Consider the following 15,000-nt stretch of genomic DNA (forward strand, 5'->3'; position numbering starts at 1 on the left):
TGCAGCTTTATGGGGACATTTATCTTCATCTAATTCCATCTTTAGATTCTAAGTGTCAAACTCACCCTCAGCCTGCTCTTGTACAGATATTTGGTTCGTCCGGACGAGTCTTTGATCTCCTTGCTGAAGATGAGTGACAGCTCGAACAGGAAGAGGTGTCGGTCCCGCCCCTTCCTGATCAGAGACTTCGGCTCCCAAACCAGGAAGGAGTCCTGGAGGAGGAGCTCGCCCTGGACCTCCAGACCCTCCTCCAGACCTGACGGGGGCGTCACAGCGAGGGCGGGGTTAACGCCGCCGCTAGTCATCAGCAGGTGAGCATGTGACTGAAGTCATGTGATCAATAACGTCCTTAATAAGCTGGGCTTTATTTCATTAGATAGACCTGCTGCTTCAAAATAAAAGACCTGCAGCTACTTCAAAGTAAAAGACCTTCAGCTGCTTTAAAATAAAAGACCTGCAGCTCTTTCAAAGTAAAAGACCTGCAGCTACTTCAAAGTAAAAGTCCTCTAACTTCTTCAAAGTAAAAGCATTACATCTGCTTCACAGTCACTGAGCTGTTTCACACTAAAAGCCACTCCCGGCTCCTTCACAGTAAAAGCTGTCAAGCTGCTTTACATTTTAATTTGGAGGATGATTAATGTTTGAAGGTCTTATCAGAAGTGTCTGTGTGTTACCTTCCAGCATGCTAACGTGCATAGCATCGTTCGCTCTCTTCGGGACGCTCAGCATCACGTCCAGGCCTTCTTTTATCTCGCCTTTCCCCTCCTCGCAGCACGCCAGCAGCTCCTGCAGACACACAAACCAAAGCTTCACCGGTTCGTCCCCGAGAGGAAACACTGATCACTTCTGTGTATTTAACACGTTAATGATTTATTAACTACGACAGTATTGTGGATGATTTAACGTTAAAAAGGAAAAGGCAACATCAATAATACAGTTAAAGTCTTCCACGTGTTAGCATGTTAGCGTGTTAGCGTGTAGTCCAAAAAGGTTAGTGGAGGCCTATAGTGTGTGTGTGCTAGTTAGTTAGCATGTTAGCGTATAGTGTAAAAAGGTTAGTAGAGGTCTATAGTGTGTGTGTGCTAGTTATTTAGCGTGTTAGCATGTTAGCGTATAGTGTAAAAAGGTTAGTGGAGGTCTATAGTGTGTGTGTGCTAGTTAGTTAGCGTGTTAGCATGTTAGCGTGTAGTCCAAAAAGGTTAGTAGAGGTCTATAGTGTGTGTGTGCTAGTTATTTAGCGTGTTAGCATGTTAGCGTATAGTGTAAAAAGGTTAGTGGAGGTCTATAGTGTGTGTGCTAGTTAGCTAGCGTGTTAGCATGATCGTGTCACCTTGAGCAGCAGCTGGTATTTGGTGATCCTCTGAACTGGTTTGATGAGAGCGGAGGAGATGGAGTTGGCTAAACCGTGTCTCCTCTGGACCTCCTGCACACGTAAAGAACACGTTAAAAACACGTTAAAGGGACAAGTAATAATTATTAATTATTCACCAACTGCAAATCACAAAACCGCTTTACTTCACAATAAAAGACCTTCAGCTACTTCAAAATAAGACCTTTAGCTACTTCAAAGTAAAATTATGAACTCTGTGAATCTTTTTGCTGAGAGACTAAATTAAATGTTTGCAGCAGAATTTATTTATTTGTATTTTTCAGATTGCTCTCATGACGTCAGTCTGACAACGGTTAAAGTAACGGTCCTGTAGTTTCTGGACGTTTTATACTTCATATATGAAGGAAATGGAGACGACTCACTTTCAGAGCTGCACATAAACTGCAGTAAATATTTGAGCTGCTGCTGTAAAAGCCTGAAATGTGAATCTGCCCTCAGAGACAAATGAAGCTCCGTGTGCGCTCGGCTGGCTGCGTTACTTTTTAGGTCAGCGGTTCCCGTCAGTCCGGCCGCAGGGCCCCGACTTTCCCTTAAAGTCCGACCCGCTTCAGTCAGTGGACGTTTCAGTCCACACGGATTATAACACACAAGAAACTGGACGGGAGCACTTCGACTTTAGAGCTGCAACACTGACCAGAACTCCACTTCACCTCACTTTACTTTACTTTACTCCACTTCACCTCACTTTACTTTACTCCACTTCACCTCACTTCACTTTACTTCACCTCACTTTACTTCACCTCACTTTACTCCACTTCACCTCACTTTACTTTACTCCACTTCACCTCACTTCACTTTACTTCACCTCACTTTACTTCACCTCACTTTACTCCACTTCACCTCACTTTACTTTACTCCACTTCACCTCACTTCACTTTACTTCACCTCACTTTACTTCACCTCACTTTACTCCACTTCACCTCACTTTACTTTACTTCACCTCACTTTACTTCACCTCACTTTACTTTACTCCACTTCACCTCACTTCACTTTACTTCACCTCACTTTACTTTACTTCACCTCACTTTACTCCACTTCACCTCACTTTACTTTACTTCACCTCACTTTACTCAACTTCACCTCACTTTACTTTACTCCACTTCACTTTACTTCACTTCACTTTACTTTAATTCACTTCACTTCACTTCACTTCACTTCACCTCACTTTACTTCACTTCACCTCACTTTACTTCACCTCACTGTCGTACATGTACTGCAGTATATTTTGTAGTTCATACACTTCCTGTGCTGACTGTGCAGCATGAAACGGTGCTTCAAAATAAAAGCCTTAATTAAAGGAGTTAATTTCAGTGTAAATGCACCAGCTGAGTATTTCAGCGTGGAGTTTGTTTCTCTCCCTGACAGAAGTTAAATATCTGTGGTTCTTTTCAGAGACGTTCTCGAAGCTACAGAACACAAAAACACAACTTTAATGTTTGTTCTCATGCTGAAGTTTAATAAAGTTGTTTCTGACCTCGAAGAATCCCACGCCGTGCTGCTGGATCAGTAAACTGGAGTCCGGCTTGTTCCTGCAGTACGTCACGTACATGTGGAACTTATCAGCCTGTGACAGAACCAGGAAGTGACAGTCAGAACCAGGAAGTGACAGTCAGAAACAGGAAGTGAAGTCAGAACCAGGAAGTGACAGTCAGAAACAGGAAGTGACAGTAAGAAACAGGAAGTGAAAGTCAGAACCAGGAAGTGACCGTCAGAATGAGAAAGTGACAGTCAGAACCAGGAAGTGACAGTCACAACCAGGAAGTGACAGTAAGAAACAGGAAGTGAAAGTCAGAACCAGGAAGTGATAGTAAGAAACAGGAAGTGAAAGCCAGAACCAGGAAGTGACAGTCAGAAACAGGAAGTGACCGTCAGAATGAGGAAGTGACTGTCAGAACCAGGAAGTGACAGTCAAGACCAGGAAGTGACAGTCAGAAACAGGAAGAGACAGTCAAGACCAGGAAGTGACTGTCAGAACCAGGAAGTGACAGTCAAGACCAGGAAGTGACAGTCAGAAACAGGAAGTGACAGTCAGAACCAGGAAGTTCACACGTTTAATTGAACAAAAATGAAAACAAACTGGTTACCCAGGTAACGAAGCAGTGGCCAACGTCCTCGGGAAGCTGCTCGTAGTTTTCTAGCTCCTTCAGGAAAATACTGCAAGACAGAGTACTGCGTTACTACACAGAGTACTGTGTTACTGCACACAGAGTACTGCGTTACTACACAGAGTGCTGTGTTACTGCACACAGAGTACTGCGTTACTACACAGAGTACTGTGTTACTGCACACAGAGTACTGCGTTACTGCACACAGAGTACTGCGTTACTGCACACAGAGTACTGCGTTACTGCACACAGAGTACTGCGTTACTGCACACAGAGCAGTACCTGTTGTGGAACTCGTAGATGTCCTGGATGTTTCCGAACACGACGTCGTCCTTGTTGCTGAGACCAGGTGGGACGTCCTCGGAGCCGCTCGTCATCTCCCACAGGTACGTCTGCACCAGGACCAAGTATTACTCTCAGTACAAGTACAATCCACCGTTATGCAGTACTGTGTGGTGTCGTGTACTGCCGTGTACCACTGAGTTCGTACCTCAATACACTCCTGCAGATCTCTGACGTAGACTCTCTCTGTTTGAAGGAGCTCAGCCATGATGTACCTGAGACCACACACACACACACACACACACACACACACACACGTTACCAGAGCTTGTACAGTATTAGTATCAGTACTGTTGCTAACAGTAGTACTCGTAGTACTCACTCTTTCTTGCGGGCGGAGCGTCTCTTCTCGTCGCTGACCTGATGGCTGGGGTCGGACAGGTTCACCTCGGGGTCGGAGTCAGACAGACTGTTGGGGATCAGCTCCAGCTCCAAGTCCTTGTTGTCCTGACAGAGACGCCACACAGCTCAGAAGAGTTAAAGGAGCACTCCGTGTTTTTAAACCTGGGTCCTATCTGCACATATCCTGGTGTCTGTTTCACCAGAAACAGCCGTTACATCGCTCTCTGCACACACACCAGACTCCATTCACAAAAACACTAATTTTACCTCGCAGGGTAAAATCTCTGTTTTAGTGAATGTAGTCTGGTGTGTGTGCAGAGAGCGATGTAACGGCTGTTTGTGGTTAAACCAAAAGGATCTTCCAGGTCGTTGGACGTACTTTGATCAGGTGTTGTACCCATCAGGATCCAGGTTTAAAAATACTGCAGTTCTCCTTTAAGTCTACATATTACTGCAGTACTTTGGTGTTCAGGTGTTTTCACTCTTCTGGACACTTACCTGTGAGCACCCTCCCAGCGCTGTTTCCAGCAGGTGGCGGTACTGACCCATCCTGACCGTGAAGTCGCGGTAACGTTTGTCCACCGTGGAGACACAACGACGAAGCTCGGTGCGGTGGGCGTGGCCTTTCGCCAGCATGCTCTCAGCCAATTGGATGAGCAGGTGAACCTTTTCCTGTGTGTGCTGAGAGACAGATGGACAGGTGAGTGATGGTGTCGGCCAGTGTGTACTGTACATCTGAGTGTGTGTGTGTGTGTGTGTGTGTGTGTGTTCTCACCTTGGCGGACACACAGAACTCTCTGTGTTGGTTTAGCAGTTCTTGCGTCTCAGACACGGTTGCCCCCGGCGATGTGTGCGTGGCCAGGTAGTGGTCACCTGACTGCTGCAGCCAATCCAGAGCCTGCACAGAGAAGGCACGTTAAGGTACAGTCACAGCAGACTCCATTGACAAAAACAGTTATTTAAAGTAATAACGACGTCATAGTTAGCGTAGCGGCTGGCTACCTGCTGGGCGTGGCTCTGGAACATCAAGTACTGCTGGCACTGGTCCAGTCTGCGTTTCTTCAGTGTCCAGAAATGAAGAACTCTGTTTTCTCTCTGAAGCAACTCACTGAGGATACCTGCAAACGCACAGGAACACACCTGGATCAGAAAAATTAGCGCTGGACCGCAAACATATAAAATCCAATTAACGGTGGCGTTCCTCAGGGCTCTACACTGGCTCCACTGTACTTCCTTCTTCACACCAAACCTGCACCAAGCATGACGTGTGTAAATGTGGTTGTGCGTATGTCCGTTCACCTTTGACCTGTTGCTCAGGTACCCTGGAGTGCCCGGTGACCTCTGTGACGCCCGTCACCCCGGAGACGGTGACGCTGTGGCCTGAGATGTTCGCCATGGTGACGCTATTGCGGTGAATGTATTTGAGGAAAACCTCGGCGTTCCGTCTCGCCAGAGTGCAGGCCTGTCGCCATGGAAACAAGACAAGTTAGGGATGCGAACGCGCAACGCCGACCCTGCTAGAGTGGCCACACCTCTCCCAGGTGTCCTCACCTTCAGGAAGGCCTCCTTCTGCTCCATGTGTTTGTTGATGAGCGGCATGAGTTGCTCTGGCTGTCTCTCTCCACCGCCACACCAGTCCTCCTCCCTACGGTACTCCTGCTCCAGACTCTCCAGCACCCCACACACCTGGAGGGGCAGGCAGACAGGTAAGTATACAGGTAGAGAGGACAGGTGAAGCTGGACAGGTAGACACAGGTGGACGGTGGTACCTGCTGGGATGTCCTGTAGAAGGCTGCCGAGGCGTTGACCAGTTTCAGTCTGTCTTCAATCCTCAACATCAGAGTCTGCCAGTGCAGCGCCACCGTCTGGGCGCAAGACCTCACTGCATCTGGATCGTAGTGACCCGACCTGAGGGGGGGTCAGAGGTCAGAGGTCACATGACCGTGAGTTAATACAGGACAAACTGGATGAGGGTTTTATATGATGACTGGCTGCTAGTATTGGTAGGTAAAACAGCCGTTATATTGCTCTCACACCAGACTCCATTGAAAAAACATTCATTTTACAGAGGAGTTGCTGATCTACTGCTGCTTCCACTGGCTAGTTTGCTTGTCTTATTGTGTGACTTTGGTGTTTTGAAGGGTTTATTCTGACCCAACACAATATTTGTGTAGTACTCAATAACACAAACATGGAGGCAGCAGTAGACCAGCTACTCTCATGTTCCTCAAGGTAAAATTATTGTTTTTGTGAATGGAGTCTGGTGTGTTTGAAGAGAGCGATATAATGGCTGTTTGTGGTTATTCTTTAAGGGGATCGTTTGGAGAAATACACCTGGTTTGATGCTCAGATGGATATCAGATATACAGAGCTGGAGTCAGGACGTTGTTAGCCTAGCATAGCATAAAGACTGGAAGCAGGTGGAAACAGCTAGCCTGACTAAGACCAAAGTTCAGTCACATTAGCAGCACAAAGGCTTGTTTAATGTGAGCACTGAGAGACATTAAGGAGTCGCATGCTGATTCATTCCATATTTACTTCTGATAACTTCACCAGACTTCACTGAACATTATTGATTATTGATTTAAATGAGAACTCTCCTAAAACATTACTGAATTATAAAGGTTGCACAGTCAAAAGCCGGCCTACATTTACAGGTAAGTTTAACGCTTCGTTACATCACTCAGCACTCAGGAAGGACTTTACACACCAAACCCAGACTTTATAGAGGAACCAGCTACTAACTTGGCATAAAAACATGAGTACAGGTGAGACGGTAACTGACCTGACCAGCAGCTCGGCTCTCTGCTGCAGAGCCAGAGCCACCTGATGGGTCCTCTGAAGAGAGTCGGCGTGGAGCAGAGCCTGCGAAGACACGAAGTTTGAACACAGACTGTCTAACATAAAGTGGACGTAGCTGCCGTGATGTCACCTGTTGATTTTGGAGCCTTGAGTTTGGCTTTATGGGCGTCGCCATCTTGGTTTTTTGGAGCCAGAAGTGGCGTTCATTCCACAGAGAGTGCCTCTGAAAATAAGCCCTGTCTAAAAAGAGTCCATATCTGTTCAAATGTGTGCTATGTTTAGACTGAGGGAACAGAAGCTGTTACTGTGTATGGCTCTCTTTAAAGCCACCAGACTCCATTGACAAAAACAGTCATTTTACTTCACAGAACACAGGAGTTGCCAGGCTAGTTGCTTTGACTCTGGTGTTTCAGCATGTTAGTTCAGATCCAAACTAACCCTGTGAAACACCAAAGTCACATGACAACACAAACGCACTGACCGATGGAGGCAGCAGCAGACCAGCAGCTCCTGTGTTCTGTGAGCTAAAATCCCTGTTTTAGTGAATGGAGTCTGGTGGCAGTCTGCGGTTTAAACATGTCCACTTGATTTCCATTAATCCAGCGGGAGGACGTGTGCGTACGAATTCCTCATCGGTGTGCCGTTGCCGTGGTAACCGTCATGCATCTGACACATTAGTGCCCCCCCCCCCTCCATGCAGGAGAGCGGCATCACCAATTCACTGCCTGTATCTTCGCTGTCAGGTGGATGTGACAAAATGCACCTCACTGTCAGTGTGTGTGTGTGTGTGTGTGTGTGTGTGTGTGTGTGTGTGTGTGTGTGTGTGTGTGCAGTAACCTCGATGGCCTGCTGGAGGCGCTCGTGCTCCCGCTGCAGCTGCTCAGCTTCAGACAAACAGCTGGAGTTCAACATGCAGGAGGACAGCATGACCTCGCCCTCGGAGATCCAACCCAGCACCTGAGAGGCAGACGGACAGGTGAGGGTCAGGACCTGGACCTGGACCTGCAGGCGTGTGTGTGTGTGTGTGTGTGTGTGTGTGTCTTACCTGTTTGACCTGGCTCTGCAGGTGTCTGAGCTGCAGGTTCTGCTCCAGGTGTGTGTGTGTGTGATCTGCAATCTGCTGCAGCTCCTTCTGTTTGTCCTGCAGGAGGCGCTGCAGCTCCTCCACCTGAGCGGAGAGACCGCCCTCCGCCTCCGACAGCTCGATACCTGGCACACACACACACACACACACACACACACACACAGTTTTAGACCTTCAGACTTGTGAGGACGTTCTGTTCATGTCCTCACAAGTACAGTAATAATCTCCAGTCATGCATCGATGCATGCGTGCATGTGTCTCCATGGCAAATTCAATACGCTGGTTTCCATGGGGACCAGCTGTGTGCTTCAGAGAGCAGTTTCCATGGCAACCCCATCCCCCCTTTTCCCCTCGCCCCATTATCCTCTACGGCCCCCCCTCCCCGCCCCCCCGCCCTCCTTTTCCCCTCTAATATCATCAGTGTGTTACTGAACTGGTCGGACTGATGCTGCACGAGCATGTTCTGTTCTGTTCTGTTCTGTTCTGTTCTGTTCTGTTCTGTTCTGTTCTGTTCTGTTCTGTTCTATACTGTTCTATACTGTTCTGTTCTGTTCTGTTCTGTTCTGTTCTATACTGTTCTGTACTGTTCTGTTCTGTTCTGTTCTGTTCTGTTCTGTTCTGTTCTATACTGTTCTGTACTGTTCTGTTCTGTTCTGTTCTGTTCTGTTCTATACTGTTCTGTACTGTTCTGTTCTATACTGTTCTGTTCTGTTCTGTTCTATGCTGTTCTGTTCTGTTCTGTTCTATACTGTTCTGTGCTGTTCTGTTCTGTTCTATACTGTTCTGTACTGTTCTGTTCTGTTCTGTTCTATACTGTTCTGTACTGTTCTGTTCTGTTCTGTTCTGTTCTATGCTGTTCTGTTCTGTTCTGTTCTATGCTGTTCTGTTCTGTTCTGTTCTGTTCTGTTCTATACTGTTCTGTACTGTTCTGTTCTGTTCTGTTCTGTTCTGTTCTGTTCTATACTGTTCTGTACTGTTCTGTTCTGTTCTGTTCTGTTCTATGCTGTTCTGTTCTGTTCTGTTCTATACTGTTCTGTGCTGTTCTGTTCTGTTCTATACTGTTCTGTACTGCTCTGTTCTGTTCTGTTCTGTTCTGTTCTATACTGTTCTGTACTGTTCTGTTCTGTTCTATACTGTTCTGTACTGCTCTGTTCTGTTCTGTTCTGTTCTGTTCTATACTGTTCTGTACTGTTCTGTTCTGTTCTGTTCTATGCTGTTCTGTTCTGTTCTGTTCTATGCTGTTCTGTTCTGTTCTGTTCTATACTGTTCTGTGCTGTTCTGTTCTGTTCTATACTGTTCTGTTCTATACTGTTCTGTACTGTTCTGTTCTGTTCTATACTGTTCTATACTGTTCTGTTCTGTTCTGTTCTATGCTGTTCTGTTCTGTTCTGTTCTATGCTGTTCTGTTCTGTTCTGTTCTATACTGTTCTGTACTGTTCTGTTCTGTTCTATACTGTTCTATACTGTTCTGTTCTGTTCTGTTCTGTTCTATGCTGTTCTGTTCTGTTCTGTTCTATGCTGTTCTGTTCTGTTCTGTTCTATACTGTTCTGTTCTGTTCTGTTCTGTTCTATGCTGTTCTGTTCTGTTCTGTTCTATGCTGTTCTGTTCTGTTCTGTTCTATACTGTTCTGTGCTGTTCTGTTCTGTTCTATACTGTTCTGTTCTATACTGTTCTGTACTGTTCTGTTCTATACTGTTCTATACTGTTCTGTTCTGTTCTGTTCTGTTCTATGCTGTTCTGTTCTGTTCTGTTCTATGCTGTTCTGTTCTGTTCTGTTCTATACTGTTCTGTACTGTTCTGTTCTGTTCTATACTGTTCTGTGCTGTTCTGTTCTGTTCTATACTGTTCTGTGCTGTTCTGTTCTGTTCTATACTGTTCTGTACTGCTCTGTTCTGTTCTGTTCTGTTCTATACTGTTCTGTACTGTTCTGTTCTGTTCTGTTCTGTTCTATGCTGTTCTGTTCTGTTCTGTTCTATGCTGTTCTGTTCTGTTCTGTTCTATACTGTTCTGTGCTGTTCTGTTCTGTTCTATACTGTTCTGTTCTATACTGTTCTGTACTGTTCTGTTCTGTTCTGTTCTATGCTGTTCTGTTCTGTTCTATACTGTTCTGTGCTGTTCTGTTCTGTTCTATACTGTTCTGTGCTGTTCTGTTCTGTTCTATGCTGTTCTGTTCTGTTCTGTTCTATACTGTTCTGTGCTGTTCTGTTCTGTTCTATACTGTTCTGTGCTGTTCTGTTCTGTTCTATACTGTTCTGTACTGTTCTGTTCTGTTCTGTTCTGTTCTATACTGTTCTGTTCTGTTCTGTTCTGTTCTATACTGTTCTGTTCTGTTCTGTTCTGTTCTATACTGTTCTGTTCTATACTGTTCTGTTCTGTTCTATACTGTTCTGTTCTGTTCTATACTGTTCTGTACTGTTCTGTTCTGTTCTATACTGTTCTGTTCTGTACTGTTCTGTTCTGTTCTATACTGTTCTGTACTGTTCTGTTCTATACTGTTCTGTTCTATACTGTTCTGTTCTGTTCTATACTGTTCTGTACTGTTCTGTTCTGTTCTATACTGTTCTGTTCTGTACTGTTCTGTTCTATACTGTTCTGTACTGTTCTGTTCTATGCTGTTCTGTTCTGTTCTGTTCTATACTGTTCTGTGCTGTTCTGTTCTGTTCTATACTGTTCTGTTCTGTTCTATACTGTTCTGTACTGTTCTGTTCTGTTCTGTTCTGTTCTATGCTGTTCTGTTCTGTTCTGTTCTATACTGTTCTGTGCTGTTCTGTTCTGTTCTATACTGTTCTGTACTGTTCTGTTCTGTTCTGTTCTGTTCTATACTGTTCTGTTCTGTTCTGTTCTGTTCTATACTGTTCTGTTCTATACTGTTCTGTTCTGTTCTATACTGTTCTGTTCTATACTGTTCTGTTCTGTTCTGTTCTATACTGTTCTGTTCTGTTCTATACTGTTCTGTTCTGTTCTGTACTGTTCTGTTCTGTTCTGTACTGTTCTGTTCTGTTCTATACTGTTCTGTTCTGTACTGTTCTGTTCTGTTCTATACTGTTCTGTACTGTTCTGTTCTATACTGTTCTGTTCTGTTCTGTTCTATACTGTTCTGTACTGTTCTGTTCTATGCTGTTCTGTTCTGTTCTATACTGTTCTGTGCTGTTCTGTTCTGTTCTGTTCTATACTGTTCTGTTCTGTTCTATACTGTTCTGTACTGTTCTGTTCTGTTCTGTTCTATACTGTTCTGTTCTGTTCTATACTGTTCTGTTCTGTTCTGTGCTGTTCTGTTCTGTTCTATACTGTTCTGTTCTGTACTGTTCTGTTCTGTTCTATACTGTTCTGTTCTGTTCTATACTGTTCTGTTCTATACTGCTCTGTTCTGTTCTATACTGTTCTGTTCTGTTCTGTGCTGTTCTGTTCTATACTGTTCTGTTCTATACTGTTCTGTTCTGTGCTGTGCTGTGCTGTTCTGTTCTGTTCTGTTCTATACTGTTCTGTTCTGTTCTATACTGTTCTGTTCTGTTCTGTTCTGTTCTTACCAACATGGCTCCCTGCTCTGAACTGTGAACTGTCCTTGATGCCATCAGAGATCCTGGAAACCCCCCAAGGAAAGCCAGACCCCCTTGAAGAAAGGTCCAAAATGAATTTAAAAAAAAAAAAAAATTCTCTCCAAACTGTGAAGCAGACGCTGGATCCTCAAGAATCCCCTGAAGGACCACTGGAACACTATCAGGGATCTATGGAAATCCCTTAAAACCACAAGGAACCCTCATAGGAAGCAGAAGAAACCCTTCAAGGACCCATCGAACTTAGAAAGTCCTGAAAGTCCCTCAGTGCCCTTTAAGAGGACTTTGAACCACTGAACGGCCTTTAATAAGCATTAAACCTCCAGGATCCCTGAAACCAATGAAAAGACTTTGAGGACCCACTTGAGACCACTGGGATCCATGGAAAGACTACTAGAAACCCCTCCGGGTCCTGTTGAACTAAGAACCTCCTGGAAGGCCCCCAATGCCCTGGTGGCCTGTCAGAGGCTCCTTGAATCCACTTTGGGACCAGTGGGACCTCAAGAACCACTTTTAGAACTCACTCAAAAAAGCTAACGTCAGCATTACTCCTGTAGGAGCAAAGCTAACGTTAACATTACCCCTTTAGGACAGAGCTAACGTTAGCATTACTCCTGTAGGAGCAAAGCTAACGTTAACATTACCCCTTTAGGACAGAGCTAACGTTAGCATTACTCCTGTAGGAGCAAAGCTAACGTTAGCATTACTCCTTTAGGACAGAGCTAACGTTAGCATTACTCCTGTAGGAGCAAAGCTAACGTTAACATTACCCCTTTAGGACAGAGCTAACGTTAGCATTACCCCTGTAGGACAAAGCTAACGTTAGCATTACTCCTGTAGGACAAAGCTAACGTTAACATTACCCCTTTAGGACAGAGCTAATGTTAGCATTACTCCTGTAGGACAGAGCTAACGTTAGCATTACTCCTGTAGGACAGAGCTAACGTTAACATTACCCCTGTAGGAGCAAAGCTAACGTTAACATTACTCCTTTAGGAGCAAAGCTAACGTTAGCATTACCCCTTTAGGACAAAGCTAACGTTAGCATTACTCCTTTAGGACAAAGCTAACGTTAGCATTACTCCTGTAGGACAAAGCTAACGTTAGCACCAAACACAGTATTAGCAGAAGCAGAATACAGTGACTCTTACCCGACGCCTGGACCTCAGTGATGTACTGCTGAAGGTCGTGACCTTGTTGGATGACCTCGTAGATCATGTTGTTCATCGCTAGCCTTCGCTCCATGTGTCTGCAGGTCAATCAATCAATCAATCCATCAATCAGTTCATCAATCAGTCAAAGCCTGACGGGGTTTTTTTTCATCACACTGGCCGGTTTACCTGTGGATGCGCTGCTGTGCTAGCGTTAGCACCTCGGGGCTAGCCTCCACTAGCCGCGACTGGCCCAGTGCTAGCTTGTCCTGGGCTAGCTTGTCCTGGTTTGCGTCGGCTAGCCGTGGCGACGCTTGCTTCTCTGCGGAGAAGTCCTGGGACTGTTTCTGGAGGTCCTGCTTCCAGGCGTCCATCTCCCCGGTTACCTAGGAGACACAAATGTAACCTGGGCTTGACACAGAGGATGGAGGTAAAGAAGAAGGTAAAAGTACGTAACAGGAAGCGCGTACCTCCAGCGTGCACTGGTGCAGGATGCGGAGCTGCAGGTAAACGTCCAGGCGGATCTTCCTCTGGTGGAAAAGTTCCTCCAGCTGAACGTGAGCTTCCTCCAGCTGCTGAAGCACCGACTCCACATGGGCCACGGAGCTGCCCTGGGGCCTGAAACAAACGCACCCAAAAGGTTAAACACACCTCAAAACAAACACAACCACATGGACTTCACAAACTAGAAAACAAACGCACCCACAAAGGCCACATAGATCTGAAAATAAACCCACCTTCATGCATCTACATGGGTGATATACATAACAAAACAAACGCACCCACATCGGCTGCACAGTCATTACTGACACTAACTCCACACAGGCCTCTGAGCGGCCCTGTGGAGCCCACATCATAAACACACCCGCACAGGTTATATTAAACTACTGAACTAGAAAACAAACACACCCGCACAGGCTCTGCAAACTTGTAAAAATGCACCCATAAATTCTGTACAAACTTCAAAACAAGTACACCCAAAATACAAAACAAACACACCCAAAATACAAAACAAACACACCCAAAATACAAAACAAACACACCCAAAATACAAAACAAACACACCCAAAATACAAAACAAACACACCCAAAATACAAAACAAACACACCCAAAATACAAAACAAACACACCCGAATTAGAAACCAAATGCACCCAAACTACAAAATAACTGTATCCAAACTAAAAAACAAACGCACCCACACATACACTAATGTCACATGACCCACGGAGCTGCCTTGAGGCCTAAAACAAACACCCCCTCAGTGAGCTCCACTGGGGCCTCTGAGCCGCCCTGGTGGGTGAACCAAGCGCCCCTCTCTGCGTGTACCTGAGTTGCAGGATGAGGTCCTCTCCCTCCCGGATGACACTCATCGCAGCGTCCTGTGGGTCAGGGTTAGAGGCAGGGTTAGTGCGGGGGTCAGACGGGCGGGGTCAGAGGAGCGTTAGGCGGTTATGACGGGGCGGGACGGCAGGCGGGAGGAGACAGCGGGTACCTGTGTGTTGGCCTGCTGCTGCTGCTGCTGGCTGATGAGAGCCTGAAGAGCCTCGACGGAGTCGGGACAGACGCAGACGTCCGAGGAGAGCTGCTTCTGGAGGCCGTCCATCCACGCCGACAGCTGGGGGCGGGGTTTAAGGGGAGGGGCGGGGTTTATGGGAGGGGGTGATAATGAGATATCTGATGTTATAGATCCTCCTGTTTGTCCTCCAGTACTGCAGATATCACAGTACAACAGAGTATCCTACAGTATACTGTCGGTGACTGTAGTATTTGTACATGTTACCTCTTTGGTGTGAGTGTAGAACGACACAGCGAGATCCAGCAGCAGCTTCCTCTGTTCAACCTTCTGGATGAAGGCCTGCACACACACACACACACACACACACACATACACACACACACACACACACACACACATACACACACACACACACACATACACACACACACACACACACACACACACACACACACACACACACACACACACACACATACACACACACACACACACACACACACATACACACACACACACACACACACACACACACACATACACACACACACACACACACACACACATACACACACACACACACACACACACACACACATACACACACACACACACACATACACACACACACACACACACACACACACACACACATACACACACACACACACACATACACACACACACACACAGATCATTATTTGAAGAAAA

At 45.8% G+C, this 15,000-nt stretch overlaps 2 protein-coding genes across 2 annotated transcripts in view; one reads left to right on the forward strand and one right to left on the reverse strand.

Moving 5' to 3' along the window:
* Nucleotides 1–15,000, forward strand: part of eif5b (eukaryotic translation initiation factor 5B) — a 96,045-nt gene that overhangs the window by 52,984 nt on the left and 28,061 nt on the right. The window lies entirely within an intron of this gene.
* The window catches only part of LOC139223690 (kalirin-like), a 49,654-nt gene that overhangs the window by 18,865 nt on the left and 15,789 nt on the right, over nt 1–15,000 (reverse strand). The window contains exons 14-36 of the mRNA XM_070855664.1: nt 14,554–14,628; nt 14,266–14,388; nt 14,100–14,152; nt 13,242–13,389; nt 12,961–13,157; nt 12,772–12,869; nt 8,027–8,190; nt 7,819–7,938; nt 6,965–7,044; nt 5,949–6,087; nt 5,731–5,865; nt 5,479–5,641; nt 5,182–5,297; nt 4,955–5,077; nt 4,678–4,860; nt 4,160–4,284; nt 3,986–4,052; nt 3,778–3,887; nt 3,475–3,544; nt 2,865–2,954; nt 1,331–1,423; nt 675–786; nt 66–256 (exon numbers count right to left, since the gene is read on the reverse strand). Of these exons, the coding sequence (XP_070711765.1) occupies nt 66–256; nt 675–786; nt 1,331–1,423; nt 2,865–2,954; nt 3,475–3,544; nt 3,778–3,887; nt 3,986–4,052; nt 4,160–4,284; nt 4,678–4,860; nt 4,955–5,077; nt 5,182–5,297; nt 5,479–5,641; nt 5,731–5,865; nt 5,949–6,087; nt 6,965–7,044; nt 7,819–7,938; nt 8,027–8,190; nt 12,772–12,869; nt 12,961–13,157; nt 13,242–13,389; nt 14,100–14,152; nt 14,266–14,388; nt 14,554–14,628 (2,775 nt within the window). The remainder of the gene's footprint in view (nt 1–65; nt 257–674; nt 787–1,330; nt 1,424–2,864; nt 2,955–3,474; nt 3,545–3,777; nt 3,888–3,985; nt 4,053–4,159; nt 4,285–4,677; nt 4,861–4,954; nt 5,078–5,181; nt 5,298–5,478; nt 5,642–5,730; nt 5,866–5,948; nt 6,088–6,964; nt 7,045–7,818; nt 7,939–8,026; nt 8,191–12,771; nt 12,870–12,960; nt 13,158–13,241; nt 13,390–14,099; nt 14,153–14,265; nt 14,389–14,553; nt 14,629–15,000) is intronic.

Source organism: Pempheris klunzingeri, chromosome 24 (assembly GCF_042242105.1).
Source record: "Pempheris klunzingeri isolate RE-2024b chromosome 24, fPemKlu1.hap1, whole genome shotgun sequence".
NCBI lineage: Eukaryota > Metazoa > Chordata > Actinopteri > Acropomatiformes > Pempheridae > Pempheris > Pempheris klunzingeri.